This window comes from Dromaius novaehollandiae, chromosome Z (genome assembly GCF_036370855.1).
Source record: "Dromaius novaehollandiae isolate bDroNov1 chromosome Z, bDroNov1.hap1, whole genome shotgun sequence".
NCBI lineage: Eukaryota > Metazoa > Chordata > Aves > Casuariiformes > Dromaiidae > Dromaius > Dromaius novaehollandiae.
This window is the reverse complement of record NC_088132.1, coordinates 41,820,865-41,843,897: the sequence shown is the minus strand read 5'-3', so window position 1 is coordinate 41,843,897 and position 23,033 is coordinate 41,820,865. Positions and strand designations below refer to the sequence as shown.

The window sequence follows — 23,033 nt, the reverse complement described above, 5'->3', positions numbered from 1 at the left end:
CTTTTCTTGTAATCTGGCTGCTGCAGCTAAAGACTTGCCATTACCTAGAGATACGTTTTTACAGTCTGTGTGGGTTTAGGGCTGGTTACCATTAGGTACTGTCACACTGATGTCAGCTGGTACTGCTTTTGATAACAGATTGCTCAAAATTTTAGAAGTCAGTCAACATGGAAACTGGCAAATAGATGATTCAAAGAATCTTGAGCAGAAAGTATGTATCCTGCAGATTGTTTGCGAGAGTGCTCACCATAACACTAGTATTATCATTCTGGTCAAATCACTACGTGCTTATCTCTGAGTAAATACTCTGTCCTGGGGCTGTGAGGATATAACTTATAACACTGGATGGTCCTCCATGGTTTTTCCTTTAAAATAGCTCCAGCGCATAGCCTCTGAAAGCCCCATTCCTACAAACCATATATACATTGTGCTCTGAAGGAAGCCTCTAGGGGAAAAAAAAGTGCATAAGACATTCAGTAACAAGCTGCTGGAATGTCAACTTTATGTGAACAATTGATTTCTACCTTAACAGAGTTCTTTCTACATATTAAGAAAGATACTCACTGTTCACAACTTACTTACCTTCCTCATGGAGGTTAGCCTAGATGTGAAAGGCAAATGTTTGGTAACCAAAGATCTGAATACAAACTCCCCGATTTGGGAGCATCTCCCGAAAGGCTTTTATTTATTTAGCTGGATGGACAGACACATAGACAGCTAGAAATACACCTATGTATATCTACATATGTATACATACAAATGAAAACAAAAAACCCACAACAAAAGCTTCAACTTTGTTGAAGCTACCAGCCTTCACCTGCTTCTCAGGATTTAAGTGGTAATTTGTATACATTTTCTCCAATTTAGTTTAGAAAAATAAACATCACAGGATAGCACTTCTTCCCTAAATTCTGTCTCCAGTTTAAAATAATTTATAGCTATCTTGGAAATGTCAAGCTATTGGAGATGAACAGATTGCTTAGCTTCCAAGAGTCTAAGGATATAATCCTGATCACTCTGAAAGCCTCGGCAGTTTTGTTATTAACTTAAGCAGGGTCAGAATTTCATCCCCTATTTATTCAAAATACAGAGAAGGCAAAAGGATTTTCCACATCTGCGTTGGGGCTGGAGCACTCTGAGGCATACAAAGCCATGAAGTGAAGGAGAACTTCTTTGCAACTGCCATGACTATACCACACAAGCTGGCAGTGGCATGGAGCGCTTTTGTGCCACTGCCAGAGTTTCAGTTTTTGTTTCACAAGAACAGTTGTACATGCTTTTGTAAAGTCATGTTTGCTTTATAAGATATACATAACTTTCTAAGTAACGTAATATTGAGAAATAAATAGGCAGAATGTGTGTTAGCAACCCACATGCCATAAAATGCTGCTGTTATTTTCATTTGAGAGCTAAGCACTTGGTTGCCCTTTTAGATATTAGAAGACTACATGGCATCTATCATCCATGTGTTATAAATTCATGTGTTGTTTTTGAAAAATGCTATTTATTGCTCAGAACATCCACTGGAAAAGTCACTGAAAGCCCAATTTAGTCTCTGTTGGGAAATGTTTAATAAACCACTCATACACTTAAGAGTTGTTTATTTTTGAAAATCACATATAGAAACCACTCCTATAGAAGTTAATCTGAAAAACGTGGAGTTTAATTCAGAGAACATGTAGAGAAGGTCATGCATATATCTTTCAAAGTATGTGCACAGTACAGTTAGGTAAGCATAAAAGATAAAATATACACTCAATTCTTTCATAATATTTTTGAATAGTGCATTGAAAAGGTATGGCTAACATAAGTTTAAAATGTAATCATATTTAGATTTGCAAGCTATGTACAGAAAGGTAAGGAAATTAAATGTATTGGCAAGCATATTGGTTATTTAGCTGCTGGTCAGGTGAAAGTTCTGTTTAAAGTAGTGGGAAACTCACTTATCACTGTATTTCCATCAGGTTCAAACACCTGCTAACCCAATCCATTTCCGACTGAACAGGGCTAATACCTGTATCTAGTCATGTAGGCATGGGAAGATTCTCAATTGCTACAACATTAATGACAAAAATCGTTCGTTTCATGTTTCTTCCTATATCTACTTGTCACGATACTGAGGCTTTGAGGAATGTTTTGGCTTTCTTTCATGTAGCCTGGATAAACTGTTATCTCCCTTTTTGAATTCAACTTCAACCATGGCAAACAGTAGTCTCAAGGACATCACATTTCCTTGCTCTTTCTTTTTTGCGGTGTCGAAGAAGCATGCTTCTCATTGTACCAGACACATGACCAGTTCTGACTTTACACAAAGTACTCGAGGCATTGTCCATGCAGTTATTTGTTCTTGTAAGTTTTATGCATGCTTTTTAGAAAACCTCAGATGACTACAGAGCCACCCACACAATCTGACTTAAAATTCCACTTTTTAGATTAAGAAGTGTAAAAATGGAACAAAGGAAACTGAACGATCAAGCCAACACTTTGGTGGACCTGGCAAAGGTTAGTAGGCAATTATTGTTGTTTTGCATTAACATTCATCCTTTCGAAATGAAGAGTGTGTATGTGAAAATGTTATGCATTACACATGCAGATACTGTTAACTTTGTTATTTGTAGAAAAAGAAAATATCTATTCTGGGTTAATAGTTATTACAGGAAACTTTGCATTTACAGCACCAGTCAAGGTTTGAATGAACTTTTTTTTTTTTTTTTTGAAAAAATATTTCATAACCGAGGGGCTGATCCTAAGAGCTGCTGAACCGACTGCAGTGATCATGGTAAATGTGTAGCCTGAACTGTGACAGGGCATCATTTGTGTAGAGTCGTATCATAAAGGATTCTCCTTTCCACTTAGAGCAACTGCACTATGAGGGACCACAGTTTCCAGGTGCTCACACAGACTGAAATCAGGGGGTCTGTGTTTCCACTCTAGCTCTTTTGTGAAGCAGTGATTTTGGACTTTAAATGACTAAGTCTCTATTCATTCCAGGTTTTTATAATGAATAATAACTGGACACTTTGCTGATCTATTATAAGGCTTTCTTAATTTTTTGAAAGCCATTTGAGATAAAAGAGGCTATTCAAGCACAAACTACTTGCCTGTTGTTTTTTAAATATAAAATAATAATGAGACACAGGCAGCAGGGTGCATTTCGGGTTTCACATTAGACTACTAATATGTTACAGTTACTTTGTATGGACTTCACGTGAGGCTGTATTGGAAGCATTTGTATACTTTTCCTAATGGTTCCTCATACACGTATCTTCAGGCAACTCAAACTCCATCTCAATTTAAAATGCATCATCAAGGCAAAGATTAGACACGGCAGTGTTTGTTCCCCTTTTGCTGTAGAGAACCACCTGCCTTAGTTTCAGTTGCTGAAAATACATTTCACTCTACTGTTTCTGGCAACGGATAGGGACTTTTCAGATACTATTTCATGTAGACTAATTTGCTTTCAAGGATTATGCTAGCATCTTGAAACAGGGGGCAGGGAAAATGGATTATAGACACTCATCTAATACTTCAGTGCTTTGTACTTCAGGTAGTCAGTCATTCAATTAATTTTTCATCCCTGTATAACGGATTATAAACTTCAGCCTGTGTGTCTACTGAATTACATCCAATTATTTTAACTTTAGTTTAAGTCTAATCTGAAGTCTTAGACTACAAGAAGAAGAAATTCAGTCATTATTTTTAACCACTTCTGCGCATCAATTGCAAGAAAAACAAACAAATGAAAGAATAAAAAGTGACAGACTCTATGAAATAATACACCTTAGATGACTTTGGTACTGATCATTATGACATTTTAAATTCTACCTGCATACTTTCCATTAACAAACACTGTTTGCAGAGGACAGACAGATGGGGGAAGGTAGAAGCAGAGAAGTGTACGCCTGAGGCTTTACTCCATGCTCTACATTTCAAAAAGAGTCCACCCTACTACTCTTATTTACAACCAGCTCAAGGAAACCTGCTCACCTTAAGAAGAAAACAAGCAAAACTGTTCTGCTTAAAAGGATCAAGTTGTTTAAACAAATTAGAGGAAGTACAAGAGAGTCAAGAGTGTATCACTGTGCTCTGCAATTTTTGGTCTCCTCATGACTCACTTATACAATTAATTCTGTTCACAAGTCTGACGATGGTGCATTTCTAAACACCTGAACTTCTAAAAGAGTTTATGTAATTCATTAAGAGCTTGACATTTAAAATGCTACTGAAAACTTCAGTGTTACATTCAAAAAATTTAGCACCAATAGAAAGTTCTGTTGTGAATCTACAGGTAAAATTATTTCATAAGACTAGATCTTGCTCTAATGTTCATATCCTCTTTTGCAAAGTGCAACACCATTTAGGAGCTTTGTAAAGCTGCGCTGTATGTTGCAATGTTTGTAAGATCTCTCTAAACCTTTGCTTACATCCTTCTACTTTCAGACTCAAAATATCATGTACGACATGATTTCTGACTTAAATGAAAGAAGTGAAGATTTTGAGAAGAGAATTGTTACTCTGGAAACTAAACTGGAAACTTTAATTGGTAGCATTCAAGCTCTCCCGGGACTGATTAGCCAGACAATCAGCCAGCAACAGAGGGATTTCCTCGAGGCTCAGATACAAAATTATGATAAGCATGTCGCCTACAGTGCTGAGCGATCACGGTCTTTGTCAAGAAGAAGGAGATCCTCCTCCACAGCACCACCAACTTCATCAGAGAGTAGCTAGAAGACAATAAGTTAACCACAAAATAAAGACTTTTTTGCCATCATATGGTCAATATTTTAGCTTTTATTGTAAAGCCCTATGGTTCTAATCAGCGTTATCTGGGTTCTGATGTCAGAATCCTGGAAACCTGAACACAATGTTTTAGGCCAAAATGAGTGAAAACTTTTTTTTTTTTTTCCTTTTTTTTCCCCTCTTCCTCCTCTCAGATGCACAGTGAATGCACCTATTATTGCTATATTAGATTGTTCCTCCTGTAATTTCACTAACTTTTTATTCATGCACTTCAAACAAACTTTACTACTACAGTATATAATATAATAAAAAGGTTAATTTCTGCATTTACTTGCTTGGTTGCTTGGACTTTAACAGTTAAAAAAAAAAATCGTGATCAAAGCCCTAATACTAAACCTTTAAGAAACAAAATTCAAGTTTAATTATCCCTCAGTATGAAAACTCATTCTTTAAACTTTGCCTGCCATGGAGGGGGAAAAAAATCAATGATGTTCCTCTAACAGCGTGCTGTGTATGTATAGGCATTTTAAAAGGTCACTGACGGCTTCAGTTACTGAAGTGATTAGTTAAAAATGTAATTTATCCTAGAAAATCAGTTATGAAGTATGCCATGAGTTTTTAAAAATCTTCTTATGGCTTTTGTTTAGCATTTCTGTTTAGCATTTCTGTTTAATAACGCATCTGTACACACACACACAAAAATTATTTATGCAATGCCCATGGCAAAGACTTTTTAAACTGTGTGCAAAAAGCATGGATGAACTCCCATTAATTTATTCGGTTATTAGAGTCTCATAATTGTACCAGGTGAGTATATCCAGAAAGTAGTATGACTTTTAAGCTGATAGTCTCCCATTAAAACTATTTGGGCTTTGAAAGTCTTAGGTTGGTCCTTTTTTCACTCCTGTGTTTGTGTTGGAAGTTTCTGGAGTGACTGAAGACAGAGTACGGTACACATGGCTGCATTACGGCAACACAGGGTTCTGCATACATCCCACGCAGGCAATCCCCAGATTGCTATGCGACCAAGCTTCGTAAGATGCTTTTAACAATATTTTCAAAAGTGTTCAAAACAAACCTGGCACAGACTGGGTTACACCAGCGGGGTGTCTGTGAAACTTTACTTTCATGCAAAAATAATAAAGTCTCCTACTGTCCTTAGAAAGCGTATGGTACACATCTGTGAAACAGTTCCAGCTGACTTTTCTCTTGGTTTCTATTCCAGAGCAACAACTCTAGGTAAGTGTAAATGCACAGTACATACAACTTGCACTCATAATTTCTAAATAGGAAATTATTTTACTTTATAAAATATTTTATAATATTTGTTCTTTTATAAGTAGCAAATTACATTAGCCCCCATTAATTTACAGACAAGGGTTACAACTATAGCTAAGTGTGACCAGTAAGCAGGGGTAACTGTTTCCTGGGAATACTAAGCCTGTCTAGCTGTAACTAACATGCGTGGTGAAGGAAATGAGGGTTGCTTTATGGAACGATGACGCCTTCTGGTCAGTCATGACAGCCAGGGAGGACAGTAACGCACAAAGTCGGGCACAACAGAGGAGCTATTCTCAACACCCAATATTCCCCACACCAAAAGCATGACCTTTCATAAACTGAAAACCAGCACACACTTTAGGCCTAGTTATTTAAAAAAAAAAAAAGGGGGGGGGGGGGCTTGCCTTTTTAGTGCAAAATATATAATTGATGAATATGAGTTACGTCCAGAGGCACTGTTTGGTTATAAAAAGCTCAAGAGATTCTCCAATGCCTTTTCATCCTTTGGAAAGATGATGCTTTACAGTACTTCCCCCCCCCCGCCCCCCAAATGAGCAGCACAGTTGCATGCCTTGAGCACTGCTTCTTCACAGACTGTGGTATTTTGTGACTGGAAATAATAAGCACTATGCACTGTATTTACAATTCTGCTTTGTTTTTTTCAGAAGTTCATCTCCTTTGAGTTACCAAAGGCAAAAGATGGATGATATTATATAGTGCTACCACTGTGCCAGCTCAGTCACAGTAAATCCTAAACTAGATGCGATTCTGGAAGGCCATGAAGCCATCTGCTTTACACAGGTGGCAGGATTAGAAGTATTTATTGATTAGTAATACTGGGACTGAATAGTTAGGCATCAGGATCTTTTTCTTGAAGATTTTCATTTAGGCATTCTCCCATTTTTTCATGTAGAGTTTAAAATGTTTTTGCTGACATTGAATGCGAAATACTCTTTCTGTAGCTTAAATCATTGCTTTTTTTCCTCTTAACAGCTTCAGCTAGTTCTTTTCTTGCTTACAACATTTTATATTTGTAAGACCCTTTTCATTTTCCCTTTTCCCCCTCTAGATTGTACAGCTCTGTCTTTAAAGAACTGTACTTCCATACTGAAAATTCTTGCCAGTCCCTCAGAGTTAAGGTTGAGTCAAGATCTGGCTACAAGTGTTGAGCTGGCTTATCCTGCTGTGAAAGCGTAACTGTCACCTTAACCTCTCCAACCTCTGTTACACAGTAGGACTCAAGAGCCTGAACCTACTAAATTCTTGCAAGCAGTCCTGTTAGATGTAATGGGACTAATCACATCAATAGGATTTCGTAATAGTCTGCCAAATTCTTTTCTATTCCTACAAATGACGACACCATGGAATAAGCTGGTTCAATTTCTTGATCTACTCTATAGCTTACTACAGAGTTTATCTGAATTTTTGACACTGATAATTCTTTCCTTCTAGTATCTGGCTTAGAAAAGCACTACACGTGAATCTCATCCAAGAAAATACAGATATAGCCTTACATTCAGGAGAGCACAAAGTACTATGGCTTTAACTTTCTTACTCCTAATACAAAATTCCTTTTCATTTTTCCTTGTTTGAATCTTGTACCACAAATGCCATTACTAACTTCTAAAAATTCATTTCTGAAACATAAGCTCCTTCACAGTGTTCACCATATCAACTCACCAAAATAAGAAAGTAACACTATGGCAGATCTCTGAAACTGCTTCTGTAGTTACATTTAGATTTTTCTTTGATTGATTGTTTACAAATAACAAGCAATCTCTCACAGGAAGCACACGACACATTTACTGTATTACAAGTCAACAAGCCTCATGCATACTTTCTTTTAGTCTCATGGATTGGAAAATTCAGCTTTCATTTGCTGCTGAATCTCTTCGTTTCACTGTATTCCACATACTGATTCCACTTACCAGTTACTTCAGAGTCTTATTGCTAATCCCTGCATTTTTAATGACTCTCACCAAAGATACCTTGCTGGTAAAGATGATCACAAACAGGCATATTTCCCATGTTTACGGCTAAGTATATTGATTTAAATAGTGTATGTTATATTTCACTCTTTGCAGGATCAGAATAATATGTTCACAGCATAATATACTTGCAAAATGCTCTGGAAATCTGAATTCTGCAAATCAGTATCTCTCATAAGCTTGCAGATGTTCCCAGATAGACCTGTGCAACTCAGATTTTTCTTTACCTCCCACAACTCCATAGCATTGGCTCTGATGTGGAAGAAACTTCACTACCTACAAGTTAAGCATCCAGCTTAGGAGCTCTGAATGCCTTCTGGAAGCCCATATCTTTTCTCATGATTTAAAAACCTTGGGCCCCTACACTGCATGCTCTGAACCACTGTCATCATTAGAGGTCAAAGAGAGGCAACAGGCATATTGTTTTACTGCTGTTCAGTTTTCACAACTCCTCCCGTGTTAGCTCAAACATGGGCATTCAAAGTGACGCACAGGACACTAAAAGCATATTTAAATATAAAAGAATAATAAATGGTTTAAATATGAGTGCCTAATATCCAGAATAGAACCTATTACCCATGTTCTCCAGATGGAAATTGTCCCATAGCTATTTTCCCCTAGTGAAGAATTACAAAAAAATTTCAGCAAATTCTGTCTTCAGAGAAAAGATTTTCTAATAAGTCTGTTCTTCCATTTATCGAAAATCTTGTTGCACATATTTTTTCTTTTTCGAGAGGGAGAAAAGAAAAAAATCAACATTTCCTATGGCTCTTCTTCTCCACCTGTCTCAGAATAATTAAGCAGTGAGGAACAGCCAAAGAGGAAAAGGAAAAGGAAAAGGAAAGAGCTAACACTGCAATGATGTCTAACTTTTAGGAACCTAATCCCTAGCAGTATATCTGCATGTGCAGGTAGAAACAGTCACAAATCTCCCCCACCAGCACTCCTGGCTACCTCAATACGAGCCAGCTGTGGCCCAAGAAGAGCACTGCCATATTAGTACAGTCCTGAGGTGGAGCTTATCCACGTTCAGAGCCAATCATTTATGTATGTTGTACTTTACTTAATAATAAAATTATTCTAAATTTGTCAGTCAAGGTTTATGAAGCTGATTCTATACATTGGAGATTAAAGAAAGAGATGTTTAGGAAATGTCTTTGCGGTCAGCTGCGCACCAGCATGCCTCCGACCTGCCTGAGCAACATATCATCTGCACATCAACGCTGGTCCAGAGACATGATAGTGAGTTAACAGCGCTGAGCGAACAAGCCCCATCTCTCAGGAATGGGCAAATGTGCGAGATTATCAGGAGAGGAGAGTTCTGTTATTTTATGTAACTGTCCTCAGGACAGGAGGCTTAGCACAGCACCGAGCCTAGTGCAGACACTTGACTTTCAGCCAAGAATTTGCTTGCAGCCAGGCAGTTCAGCATATGGATGGAGCAGGTGCAGTATAGTCTGGCCAGGGTGTGTAGATATGCTCTAAGAAAGCTAAAATGGAGTCAGCTGCCAGAATTAGCATGAGCATGTTGCCCTGTATTAGACTTTATCACAGTGATACAGTTCAGGTTCCACTGAGTCAATAATTTTCAGGCTTTCACATGAAGAAGTTTCTCCTGCGGAAAACTTCAAGCCTTTCCACGTAATGGAGGAGATGCAATACAGGTGCAGTTCTAGTAAAACTGTAAGCCATAAATATGAACCTGTTGCCGTCTAACATGGCAAGTAACCAAACTGGATGTAGAGGTGAAGCATAAAATGCTTCATGTTGACTTCCCTTGCATTGAGATTCACTTAAGCTCATTAGCATCTTTAAATACTTAGGAGAATCTAGATTGTTTTCAATTATACACGAAGAAAACAAGCCTTTATGTCGAGTCAGAGGTTCTACTTTAAAATGATGCTTATTCTGACCTCACTTTGTCTTCCAAACCCGCACTTCCAAATATTCTAAGATGAGCTTAAAGAGTGGCTGCATGTTCTGTTACATTACAACGAAACCGGTCTCTAAGCAGAAAAGCACCTCCAGTCCAGACGGATCTTCAGTCACAGGGTACAAGGAACAATAAAGAAGTTAGAGAAAATGCTAGGATAGGTGCACTGGCCAGTTACAGGCTTCAGAGCTTACAAGAGATTTAAGTGAAGCTTCACTTTGGGTCTGAAAGTCACGGGTATCAACGTGAAGGAAGAGACAATGCAATTATTTTTCCTAACAAGAAGCAATAGGGATGCACTGTTTGTGTTTAATAGCATCCACCGCCTCATGCAGCGAAAGCTGTCAAACAATCAGAAATGTGAGGGCTGCTCACCACACAAAATGAAACAAGTTCCCTGCCCCCCCAAAAAAGAACTCCAAAACTCCATAATAGAAAGCAGAAGAAAATATGAAAGAGCCTGTGATAAATTAGTGTCTGAAAAGCCAATCCTGCCAGGCAGCTAGCCTCCAGAAAAACTGGAAGAAATGAAGTTACGAACAAAACAAAAATAAAAAACTACCTCAGGAGCAGTTTTGGACACTCAGAATTGCCCTTTAAGAAAAACTTTACAAGGTGCTGAGCAGCAAAAGTCAGCCTGGCCAAAACAAAGCGTGGCAGTGCTCTGCCATCCCAAACAAACAGAATACAAATTTCTACAGAAGTTAGAAAGGTCCACAGAGATAAACCTAGCTGGCAGACGAGCTTCACACGCATCTATGACAACAAGAAATCTGTCTTAAGAATCACCCCTAAATTTACCCTGCACTTTCAAACATTTGTGGCATAAAGGGTAGTGTTACAGTAACGATCAAAGCCCCCAAACTTGAATTTCATAAACATCACTTAGCAGAAGACACCATTTTAAAGGCACTGAAAGAGGCATTGCCAACATATGCACGAAGATGTGACGGGGTATGGTAGAATACGTTCTCAAGCAGCGCGTGCCACGGTGAAGAGAGAACCCCATTACACTACAAACACGTAGGCTTAAGCTAAGAAGTCTTTCAACAGCGCATGGCGCCTCCGCTTCCTCCCTTGCTCTCGCCCACCCTCAGCCCTTTGCAGTGTTTTCCTTCAACTTCTCAGCCCCGGGATCCACGGTTATCGCGCTGTCATCCCCGGGCCAGCCTGATCTGAAAGACCAGAGGGCCCCAGACACCCGCTCACCTAGCGGGAGGCAGCAGATGGTGAGATGCCTCCCGAGAGGGGGCACGGACCCCTGAACATCGCCTCGACCACGTGGCCGTGCTCGTAACCAGGGAATTATGACGACTCCGTCCATTCTCCCACCCAAAGATATCACTATGTTTCTCAAATGATACAGCCCAGAAAGAAAATGTTTTTCCTATCACATCTCAAGCACGCTAAGACAACGCTCATTTTGACAGGTCTGTGCTGCTGCTGCAAGGAAAACACAGCATCTACTGCTTCCCTGCTCACACGGGGCAAAGCTGTGCTGCTCTGCAGCACCTCCTCAAGACAACCACCCGCTTCTAAGATCAAAACCAACACCACTCTGTCGGCAGTCGTTATCTGGCTCAAGAGAAACAAAACAAAAATGTTTAAGGCTAGTGTCAAGACAGACATTGATTTTTGTCTGATGCTCCTTACCGCTTATTGATATCTTTGCTCGCTGGAGCTCAGACTGACTTGTGCTACACAGCGGTGAGATAAGAGGCTGAGGGATTCACTCCCCAGCACATGAGTTCAGAGTACGGTCCCTGGGTGGAAACGTGCCAACAAGCTATCCAGCTTCATTAGCTTCCTTTGAGACAAAGCTTTCAATACATTTGACTAATAACTGTGACTCAAACTTACTGTGTTATCAGTGGTTTCAACAGGTTTTTAAAGCACTTCCTGCTGCTGGGCTCGGGATCCCGTCAGCAGTGTACCCAATTTCGGTAGTTCAGTCAGCACCACTGTGGGTTCATTTCCACAGAAGGACCGAGAAATGTCTCTGCCCGTTGAAGCCACCTACTCAGCAGGTACTTAACACCTTCTGGGTGCTTAGCACATCCCAAATTAGCTCCATAGAGAAGCAGCTTCCCCATGAATCCCAAGCTACCTTGGAAGATAACACAGGAGTAGCGGACCGGTTTCTGTTCTTTTAGCCATTTTAGTTACAATCTACACACAGAGGAAGCTGCTCAGGTATCAGAAGTGCGCTGGTAGGAAATTAGGCCATACTTTACTTACTTCAGTTATCAAGTGCATGAAAAGAAACTTAAAAATTGTATGTAAGAAATAGACTGCTTTTCCAGTGCTACAAGATTCAGGGTTATATTTCCTGCCATGCTACCCTGTTTTCTCCAGCCTATAAAATTTATTTAGTGATTCTGCTATATTTATTTTTGGTTTGAAGCAATTGCTGTAATACAGCAGCATGAAATAAGTGCACTTTCAGAACTGCAGATATCCTTCTCGGCAGAATGGAAACAGAGGAGAGATGGGCAAGTAGTGGGTAGGCTTTCCAAATAAGTTTTGCAACAAATTTCAGAGAGGTAGAAATAGGGCAGAGACAGAGTTAGATCGCCAACTGTCACAGCTTGGAGCCTGTCTATTAATGGTCAATGGATAGGTCTGAAATGTCCTTTGAAGGCCATGCCTAGCTCTGCCTCAAAGAAGAGATGGACCACCTCTACAAGCAATGCTGATGTGGTCTGGTATCTGGTGGCAGCACAAGAGTCTCTGGTCTCAGCCTAGATTTCCTCAGTCTGAACATCCACTTCACCTGTCAGGGTAGCCAGCTTCCTGCTCAAGGATCTCCAGCTGTAGCATATAATATTCAAAGATGACTAGACATTCAACTACAGACAGCTAGACTGCTACCATAGAAAATATTTGCTTTTAACTGTTTAACATTTGCCTTCTTTTTCCTTTGCATTAAAAAGATTAAGAAGGAAGAAGTATGAAGCACAGTATTGGTTTTATTCAGAGGGAACAGCTTGTTTCCATGACATTTATACATTAAGCTTTTTCTAAATGACAAGCAGATTGGTAAAGTCTCTCTCCCCCTGCAAGTTGTCTTCACCCTCCCCACTTTGATCCTTGCTCAGTGGCTCAAAGAAAGACATTGTCAGATGCAGAGGCCTTTTGCAACCTTCTAGGGTAGTGAAGAAAACAACAGTTATTTGTCTACAAAGTGGCCAGATACGAGCTGGTGGCATTTGAATGCACAATTCAGGTTACGAAGTTCCCTCTGCCTTGACACTCACGGTTGGCGCTGCAAGAAGCTCAAGAGTAGCACACCTCGCACTGCTGCTCGAGTTGTCTGAGAGTTATTTGAACAGTTCTGGCTCAGCCTGAGCGCGTGATGCAGAAGCCGAGCGAGGATGATCTTTGCTTCTAAGAGTTTTGACCATTGCAGATGCTTATTTCTCTCTCTGTTTCCATCCCAGAGCAGGGAGGGAACAGCAAGGGGGAGAACCCAAAACTCAGCTCCAAGTCAAAACGCTACCCAGGGCTATCCCAGTCTGTGTGTGCTCCACAGCCTGGCTCTGTGGAACAAATAATAAAACTCAGCTCAAAGATTAAGGAAAGCTATCTGATGCCTGACCTTTATTCTTTTCCTGCCAAAAGAAGATGCATTGCTTGTGCAAGGTATCTCAATTATTTCACAGAATCATAGAATTAAATACCAACATTTTCTGGTCACAAAAGGGATACAGTGACTGCCATGTCAGAAGCATGTGGGGAAGGGAAAAGTGGGCTGATGATAAATTTAGGTACAAGGCAACTGCACAAAGGAGCCCAGAAAGGGATGTGGCAATATTCACCTCGTGAAGAGTCAGTCAAGCAGCAATCTTCCACTGCTCACTAATTCATTTAAACAGAGACAGAAGTTACCCAGAAGCTGCACACATACTACTGCTTCAAGTAACTTGCAAGATGACTGTCAGAGTATGTTGATGGCAAGTAAATTCATATTTTAATTGCACATCCTGGTAGCCTGTACCATTGCTAGTACATAAGTCTCCCATGAAAGAGGAGTCACAGAGGACAATTTATCTATCCAAATTAATCTGTAGGAAATATCACTCTGTTCCCCAAGATTTGATTTCTATTCCCTCAGCGGTGAATGTACGTAAGCCAAACCTGTGAACATACTTGGAGATCAGTGCATCTGCCAAAACAGAAAATTCCTCTTTTTTTTTGAGGAAAAGCAGCTGAAATAACCCAAAAGCTTGCTAGCAAAGACACTCATAGGACAGGAAAATTTTTCATTTCTGGAAGAAGATTTGGTTCAGCTGTGTCATTTTCTGTATGTGCTCAGATGACCAGAATATAAAGATATATATAAGAGAAAGCACCAGCATGCACGTTTCTTCTCCTGCTCCTTTCCAGGCGCATGCCGTAACGACGGCACATCAGTCAGCGCCGTTCTCCCTGTCACAGCATGCTCTCCCCTAGACAGCAGGAAGGCTGTGCTCAGGCCCCACAGGTAATAAGACGTGTCGAGTGCACGTTTCCTGACAGCCTCTCTCTTGCCTTACTGGATGGGGGGAGCACCGGTGACTTGGTGCTTTGCTTCTTCCACTTCTATGGAGTCAGAGACAGTCTGAACATTTGCATCAGGCAGCGCCCTTTTATATGTAACAGAAATCCATGAGACTCTCACAGTAAGTAAATGAATCAAGGGGAATGTGCCTTATTGTGTATTTTTATTGCTTTAGGAAAACAAAATTATGAGCCTAAAAGCTCACAGAGAGGACTGCTTAGAATTCTGCTACGAAGTGCTGAGCTTACTACTGTTAAAAGATGTGTTTATATTTTTACTGGATGTTGCGTTTAATATATTGCAAAAAGCAAACAAGATGACAACATTACATAAAGTTGTTTCTTACTTCACTATTGCTGTCACACAGGCAAAACTAGCAAGCTGGTAACAGACTGAATGCAATCTGGGCGACGGTTATAGGAACGCTTAGTCTGATCAAGGCTAAAATTGCTTCAACATGAAAATATACAGAATAGTTATAACAACGAAATGGTCAGAGTTCAAGAGCATAAACTACCATTTTAATGCTTGTTTCTCACTAAAGATTTTGAGTCTCTATTGTCCTATTAAGTGATGAACTAGAAGACAAGGATTATTTTTCTTCAGCTGTGACTTAAGAGACATCAAATGTAACAGGAGAGAGCTTAACTCCAACAGATGGAGTGGGGTGATGAGCCCAGACAGACAGAAGTACTCCCTGCTTAGGGCCTAAGTCCTTTTCCCACACCATGTTACTCAACTTTGTGCATTTAGTCATTTTTCTTCTAAACTCTCTTCCTACCTCCCCCCAAAACACGCTGACCCACTACAAAGAAATCTTCGTTTGAGGAGTTATTTCTCCCTGTTATTCAAGGAGAGGCTTTGGGTACCTAAACCACGTCTGAGGATTGCACTAAGCAGCTTGATCTTTGGAAGAGGTATGACAAAAATCCAAGCACAGTGGCACTTAAACTCTTTTGGGACCCCAGCTCTAAATTATCATAAAAGTTATATTAAAAATCTCAGTTCCCCCTCAATTCGAGTGGGGTTAACATCTCTCTAAACTCCCAGTGCACTGTGGGCATAATACAGGAATTTTTGTAGTACACACTCAAGCAAAGTGCCACGAAAGTACTTGGCTATACAGTAAATGAACGGGAAAAGCTAAATCATTGTTGTCTCTGCAGTTTACTTTTCACTTAAAACATTGCAGGAAGTTAATGATATGTGAAATGCTGTAAGTGCTTTATCTCACAAGAGATGCAGCCACTTCAGAGGTGATTTGTAACATGCAACCATTTGGGCATTAACCAGTCACTTAGAAAAAGCACATGAGAATTTGCTGCTGAAATATTTATGCAGCTTCACCGTTTGTGACTGTACTAGACTGTATACAAAGTATGTGGGAAGAGTTGACGTGTTATATTTCGCCCTTCCTTCTTTCAGATTTGCATGATTTGAATATTCCTTGAATTACTGGCAAGAGATTAGTGCTGTGGTTTGAAGAAAGAATTTCATGCTGAGGGTTTTTTAATTTTTTTTTAATTTTTTTTTTTTAAGCAGGGATGCTCCTTTCAAGCCATACACCAAAAAGTGCTCCTGCTTGTCTGTTGACAGCCCACACACTTTCAGACTCCCATACTTCCAACTTGCCCAATTAGTATTTTCTTTAAGTGGTGCCAAACGCACAGAAGTCTAGCATGGATACCACTTGCCCATCAGCGGATCTGAAGTCCTCTTTTCGTTACTCAGCACCTCACTCCTGCCCCCAGCCAAGGAATTTCAAAAATCACTGGATTATGGAAAGCTTGCAGTCGTGGCCAGGAACCTAACTTCAGCCAGTCCCTAGTAATTCTGTAACCCACGAAGGCAGAAGCATACCCAGCCAGAAGAAAAATCTCATAAATACCAATAACAGGGAATGGGGTGGGAGACAGGATTACAGAAAGAGTAACGAGGACACTGGTTAAAAACAAACAAACAAAAATATCGCCATGGAAGTATTTTGGAAACAAAGGCCGTGAAGGAAAGTCAGTCTAAATTAATAGTAGCCTTTTAAATAGATTCCAATGGGCTTTAGCTAAAGCCCTTAATGGTTTAATGGGATCAGAAAGGGGACATACTATGCCTCACCCCTAGGTCAAATGCTGAAATCCAGTGCAGCTTTCATTGTTGGAGCTAAAACCTTTCAACACTGAATACATTTACTAGTTTCTGCGAAATAGTCTGTTCACTTCTTAGTGAGCAATACCATCCACTCGCAGCTGCACTGGAGTTAACACAACTGCTGACAGTGCCCTAAGACTGAGCACCTCCTTTACTCCTCCCTCAGAGGGACCCTCCTGTTTCCAGAAGTTAAAAAGGCTTCATTTTCACGTGCTGGACACCGTATCACACGAGGTGGGCTGGTGGGTAACCCGAGCACGGCAGCAGTCGCCTCTGCCCGCTTGCTAGCCAGCAGACCTCCCGGTGGATTTTCACCCACCGGTAACTAACTGTTACGACAGTTTCTGTTCCTAGCCCGTCACTTCTTGCACAACCCCAAAATGCTTTAGGGTAAGTCCCAAGCGTAACGGGCAGGTCATGCAGAGCAATGCCAGCACATAAAATAGCTGGCATCCTGTGCAAGTGTTTTGGATTTGGAGTCTTACCCTGTTATAAGCAAAGATCATGCAGCCATTCCCTCACACTTGTGGAGAGAAAATAAGTTAAAAACAGCAGAAAACCCCCAAGAATCAGAATACCCACAACAATGGAGAACATTGCACGGAAACTTAGAAATAAAATACTTTTCTAAATAAATGATTCAAGAATTAATACTTTAAAACAAGCACACAAACAAACAAAAAAAATCCCAAACCCCAAAACTTTAACGCAGGATTCAATTCTCTAAAGCACCTGTCCCCTCACCATAACATTAACACGCCTCCCTTACCATACATATCCATCTTCCCGGCTGCCGTTAACAGCACAAGTAGTTTCTGCCTCATAAATGTGAAGAATTCCTACAGAACTTAAGTGTGATCTGTAGCACAAGTAAGCTATTTTTACATGACAAAGCATTTTTTTGTCTGATGCTAATCTCCAAGAAGTATAAATAAGACCTAACAGCAGTGAGGTCATGCCAGTGCCCAGAAGTCAGCAGATGCCCTGCTGCAGGAGTACCCAGCCTGGACCACTATCTTCGCTGCTGCAAGGCTTTCCAAGCCTGGGCTCCTGGCAATCTGAACAACCTGCCCTCTTCCAGCCGCTTTTCTGTACTCCTCAAAATCGCTGCAAACCACCACCCCCAGCCTTGGGGTGCCAATACGAAACTCCAGTGCAAAGCGCCCACTGCAGCTCTTTGCAAAGCGAGGTTATGGAACTGTACATTCTCTCATTACTTTTAAAGAAAGAATAGTTAATTCTTGGGCACTCTCTTGCTCTGTAAATGTGATGCTTTTACACTACCTTAGAGAGGCTAAACTAATCCAGGCACGGATTCGTTCATACACTCGGGTCTTCATGACCTGTAGCATCTTCCAAAGAAAAGTTTCCGCCACATGTCTGTTCCTCAGGGGGCAAGAAGGGAAGCCCGCTACTATTGCATCTTCCAGCAAAAAACAGGCATGAAGGAAAAGCAAAAGCTGTCTGGATCCCCAGAGCCAGGCCATGGTGCAGAGACACTGCCACATTTCTGCTGAGGTCCCAGGGAGCTGCAAGAGCATTCAGCTGCACAGCTCTTGGGGGCGAGGGGAAATAATTCAGCATCACATCAGCTTTTAACATTTGATTTTGTTCTTTATGGGAACAAAGACCAAAAAAGAAAAAAAAAGCAGCTTTTCAAAGGTATTCATGGCAAAGCACAAGTGGGTGTATGCTGGTAAATGCACAGGAATGGGATATTCCTGGAGATCCTGGCTCAAGTCTTGCTTTGCAGCACACACAAGACTAGCATTTTGCTACAATCAAACAGTGGTAGTTCCTACTTACCTTGGACACATTTCAGCCCCGCACTCTAATCTCAGCTGAAGTCTCCCTCACTTTTTCCAAGTCATGAGGAGAACAACATGTCTCCATGAAACATCCTGACCTCAAAGAACAAACTGATTTCCCTGAAAACACACTTGGCCAGCTACACCCGACAGAGCGTACGCCCCCCCCCCCCCCCCCCCCCGCCACGGTATGGCTGACAGACCCAAGGCAGAGCAGAATTTACTTCCGTTTCAAGCAGGCTAAGTTAGAAAGGCAGGGCCCTACGGACTCCTAACGTCAGAGAAAAACCCATCCTACAAGGTTGCCATTATATTTCGCTTGCTCCTAGCTACAGGTCAGTCAGGCCACTCAGCTCTCAAATGGGCTGTCGAGATCAGTTCCACCCTCAGAGGGGAAAAAACTGCAGTGCCACTAATATAGGTGAATTTTGTCAGTGAGGAGATAGGAGCACACAGCACAGAGATGCACAGCATTATTTTCCTCATTATTAACAACAGTTAGCACCTTTCTCTGCCAGTTACGCTGTTGTTCAAAAGCTCAGAGCCTTTCAATTGTACAACACACCTTTTTACCGTAAAAGCAGCTCAGAGTGTTTTCTTTTCCCTCTTAAGGTACAATTTTTTCACCTTATGGAGGTGTTTATACATTATTCATTTGTCTTCCTTCAGTTTGATAACAGCAGAGAATTTCCTTGGCTTTTCTTTGAGGTTCACAAAATCACTGCATCTGTTTATACAGATCCATTCATCTTTGCAGTTACCTCATTCACTCTGCTTCAAGCTATTGGACATCTATTGGAGGACTAAATAAAAAAGTAACACAGCAAAAGCAACAGACTCCAGAAAAGAATCGGTGTGATCATCAGATACAACCCATCCTCACATCATTTCAGATACAAGCCACCTTCTTTATTTTGTTTTCTGTGGCTGCACAGATGGTTTGCAACTGGCTACAATATCTCCCAGCAGGTTTCCAAAGAGTGAAAGACATTTGGCTTCGGACTTCACACTGTATGCATTGCTTGTGCTCAACTGTTGTGCGTTTCTGCCCTTGAAAGTTTTCAGCGCTTGCTAATCACCCTCTGGGCCAACACATGACAGAAGTTGGAAGAGGAAGACCTTATTTCTTAACAAAGTACCTCTCCTCTATAAGCTGTGATGTTAAGGTATATTTAGACAGTACATAACACAACTAGAAAAAAGTCATAGTCAAAAGCAGACAACTGCAAAGAGTTTGTATCAGAAGGCAAGAGCCCTCCTGCTCAGACTTCATTCCCTGTTAAATCTGCTTTGCTGAAGTCGTGATATTATCAGTATTCAGATGACCCTTATTGGCAATACAGCAAAAACAGGTTTTGTGCTAGTTCACAACGAGCACGGGTCTCTTGTGTTTGGGCTGTCATTGCTCACAGCAGGATTGTCCCAGCTCTCTTCTGAAAGCATCTAAGCCTGTATAAGATTGAAAGCAGAGGGAACTCATCCACGAAGGTCACCAAACAAACCCACAGCAGAGAGATCTACGTCTAGACTGGAGGCCTAGCTACTAGGCCACCTGCCTCTCAGGAAAGCGTTTCCACCAGCCAGCTATTGGCAGCTCTCTGCTATGCATACAGAATTAGGGACCATATTTCTAAAGGATTTAACTCTTCAGATGCATTGCCTGCAAATCGTAGACACCTAGCTTTGGCAGTCAAGGTCACAAAGGATAAATAAGGAAATGACCAACTTCCACTTGACCAAAGCCTTGGTCAAGGCTTTCCCTAGTTAAGGGAAACTCTTTGACCTTAGCAAGTGATAGTGCAAAAAATCTAAACCCTTTTACTCAGGCTTTGCATTTTTGCACTGCTACTGATGGAGTTTCCCTTTTACTTTTTATCTTATGTTGCTTCAGGTCTTGAGGTCTGCCTACAAACCCAATGAAACTTTCTTGGTCTTTGTACCTGGCAATTAACTTGGAAGGATACCATATACCATTAACTTTTGAAGACTGCTGTCTATTTAAAATTACAAAATCTAAATAATAGGCTACAACTACAGACAACTCATTTTCAAGAATTAAGCTAGAAATGCATTTCTAAAACAGATTTAGCTGCTCATCTAGTTTTTAGCGTTTTCCTTCCGTCCCTTAATTCCCGTCAATTTGTGCAATTTCTTTCTTTGCTCTGAAAACTCTTGCTGAAGAGCTTCAGTCCTCACAGTCTTGCACAGCTGCTGTTGCCTTCCCCTCAGGGGAAGGCAGTCAGAGGCCAAAAAAGTTGTGGCTCCCCCAGGGAATCCAACGGATTCCAAAACAAAACCTCTTCTAGCAACAGGTGAAACTGGAAGGAGGGGGATTCATGCTAACTAAGGGCAGTATTGCCAGATAAACAAGGTTAGAACTGGGAAACCCTTTCATTATCTCCCGATTTTCATTATCACATGCCACCTTTCGAAGGCAGGCAGAGGAGCAGGGGAAAGGAAAAGATCACTGCAATCAAAACTGAGGGAAAGTTCTTCCATCTCAAAATCCAGTGGTTTCTGAGTCTGAGGGTGGGCATCAGACACCTGAAAATGTAACGTTCTCTGCAGAACCAGCACAACAACCCCCATTAAACAAATGAACAAAAAATTTTAAAGTAGCGAAATCCTAGAATATTTTTCCCATAGAGTCCTAACATTCTTCATGCATGCACTACACAACTGGTCAGAAGGTATTGTCAGTTCCTTTGGAGTTGGAGTCCACAGTGTCAGAGAGATCTCACACACTCTCCAGCTTATAGTGCAACTTTTCCGGCCAGAGCGATCTGACTGTCTAAATATTAAAGCATGCCTATGCTTACTCATTTGTACACAAAGAAATCTACATTCTGCTTTCTGTGCGCATTTACTACCGATGTTTTTATTTCTCCTTGATGCAATGCAGTGTTAGCTATCAACGCTATTTTTCAATGTTCCTATGCTCACCGTTATGGTAGGACACCTCAACCCATTCCCAAAGACCTTAAAATGTGAAAGCGAGATATTAAGGGGAAATAAGTTGTGAAGTTCTCCTCAGCCTCAAATTTGTGCTTTCATGGGAAGAAAAAAGCCCACCACCACAGTAGTGATCCCCTAAACACTTATAACTAAATCAACTCATCTTCATCATTAGGATGTATCCTACTGCACATGCAAAACTGGCAATGACTTATAGGTATTCCTACTGATTCTCAACTTTTTACATACATCTCCTTGGCAAGCATATCTGAGGTCTACAGCAGGCTCTAATCATGTGTAGTACTCCTAAGCTTGTAGATGCTCATTGCATTCATACATGCATGGAGGGCGGGGGGTAAACCAACTCACAGATCAAGATTCCTCTCCAGAAAAACAAGCACTATTAGTGCTTAATTAAAGCAGTAGTGATGGAGAAAAAAAAATCTTGCAAATATCATTTTGGCACATCAGCTATAAAGTCTCCTTCCTAGGACACTTTTGCCTCAAGAGTTTTTACTAACTGGCCCAGTTCATTAAATCTGAACATCTGTCTAGCTTCTATTTGCGACATGAAGAAAAAGAAATCTTTGACAGGATGATATTATGTGAAAAATAACTGTAAAGAGACGTCAATAAATAAACCAAATGTTTGGTAGGGTACAAGGTACACCTTGATTTCCTGAACACAGTAAATAAACATCAAAGTTTTAATGCTTTTAGAAGGGCTTATTATTAGCCTTCACATAGAATTACATGGTCACACACTTCTATGTGAGCAAGTTTGTGGAGAAAAACTGATTTATTCATATTGACCTTAGAAGTGTCCACATACAGTTTCTGAATTCATATGTCAGTACATAAATAACCAACTTGCTTTTTGAGCTTGGAGAATGCATTAGCTTCTATCAAATTTCCTGATGCTTCACATGTTACAATGCTTGGATACTAGTTTGCATCCCTAAACAGCAGCATACCATCCTACATTTTGAAAATCCTGTAAGTTAAAACTAGTTATTTATGTCTTCTGTGCATAAATGAAACCACAGCCTGCAATGTAAACAAAACAGCATTGTTTAATTTGATCAGCCCCAACTATAACCTCTTTGGCTGTACCCTTCAGCTCAAGTGCTTGCATTTGATTCTTCTGCTTCCACTGTTGCACATGCTAAGTCACTTAAAGAGATAAGATAATAAGAAGATACTAGTCTCTTAAATAGGTTGAATTTTAATTGAGATCCCATTATCTAACACAAGGAAGGGTTTTTTGGTTTTTCAGAGGTGGGGGAGTTGGGTTTTTTTGTTCCGTTTTTTATCTTTTAAACTTCCATAGAGATTTAGTAAACAAAGTGAGAAGGGGGAGGGAGGATAGTGCATTTTTTATTCCTCCCCAGAATGAATCCAGGACAACCAACAATGCAAGAGGAAGGGCTGCTTAGCACTATCGCAGGTAAAGACAACAAGCCTCCTCCTGCAAGTTCTCTTGAATGGAAGGTTTCTGTTGTCTGCTAACCAAATTAGTAGCAAAAAGAACAAAGATCAGATGTTCTTCCAGTCAGTCCTATGATTCCTGGAGGTAAATGACTGGCAGGACAGTAACAGAAAACAAAAAGGAAAAAATAAAGCCTTAGCAGTAAGATGAAATT

At 40.6% G+C, this 23,033-nt stretch overlaps 1 protein-coding gene and 1 long non-coding RNA gene across 14 annotated transcripts in view; one reads left to right on the top strand and one right to left on the bottom strand.

The window, feature by feature from the left end:
• KCNN2 (potassium calcium-activated channel subfamily N member 2) overlaps positions 1–5,066 on the top strand; it is a 300,746-nt gene extending 295,680 nt beyond the window's left edge. The window contains exons 16-17 of the mRNA XM_064502223.1: positions 2,433–2,502; positions 4,441–5,066. Of these exons, the coding sequence (XP_064358293.1) occupies positions 2,433–2,502; positions 4,441–4,728 (358 nt within the window). The 3' untranslated portion in view covers positions 4,729–5,066. The remainder of the gene's footprint in view (positions 1–2,432; positions 2,503–4,440) is intronic.
• Positions 1–23,033, bottom strand: part of LOC135324986 (uncharacterized) — a 152,654-nt gene that overhangs the window by 16,065 nt on the left and 113,556 nt on the right. Inside the window, exon 8 of one of the 13 annotated variants that reach the window (XR_010386216.1) lies at positions 4,587–4,724. The exons of the other annotated variants lie outside the window; for them this stretch is intronic. This is a non-coding gene — a long non-coding RNA (uncharacterized LOC135324986). Of the gene's footprint in view, positions 1–4,586; positions 4,725–23,033 lie in introns of those variants that run through there. 13 annotated transcript variants of the gene reach the window in all.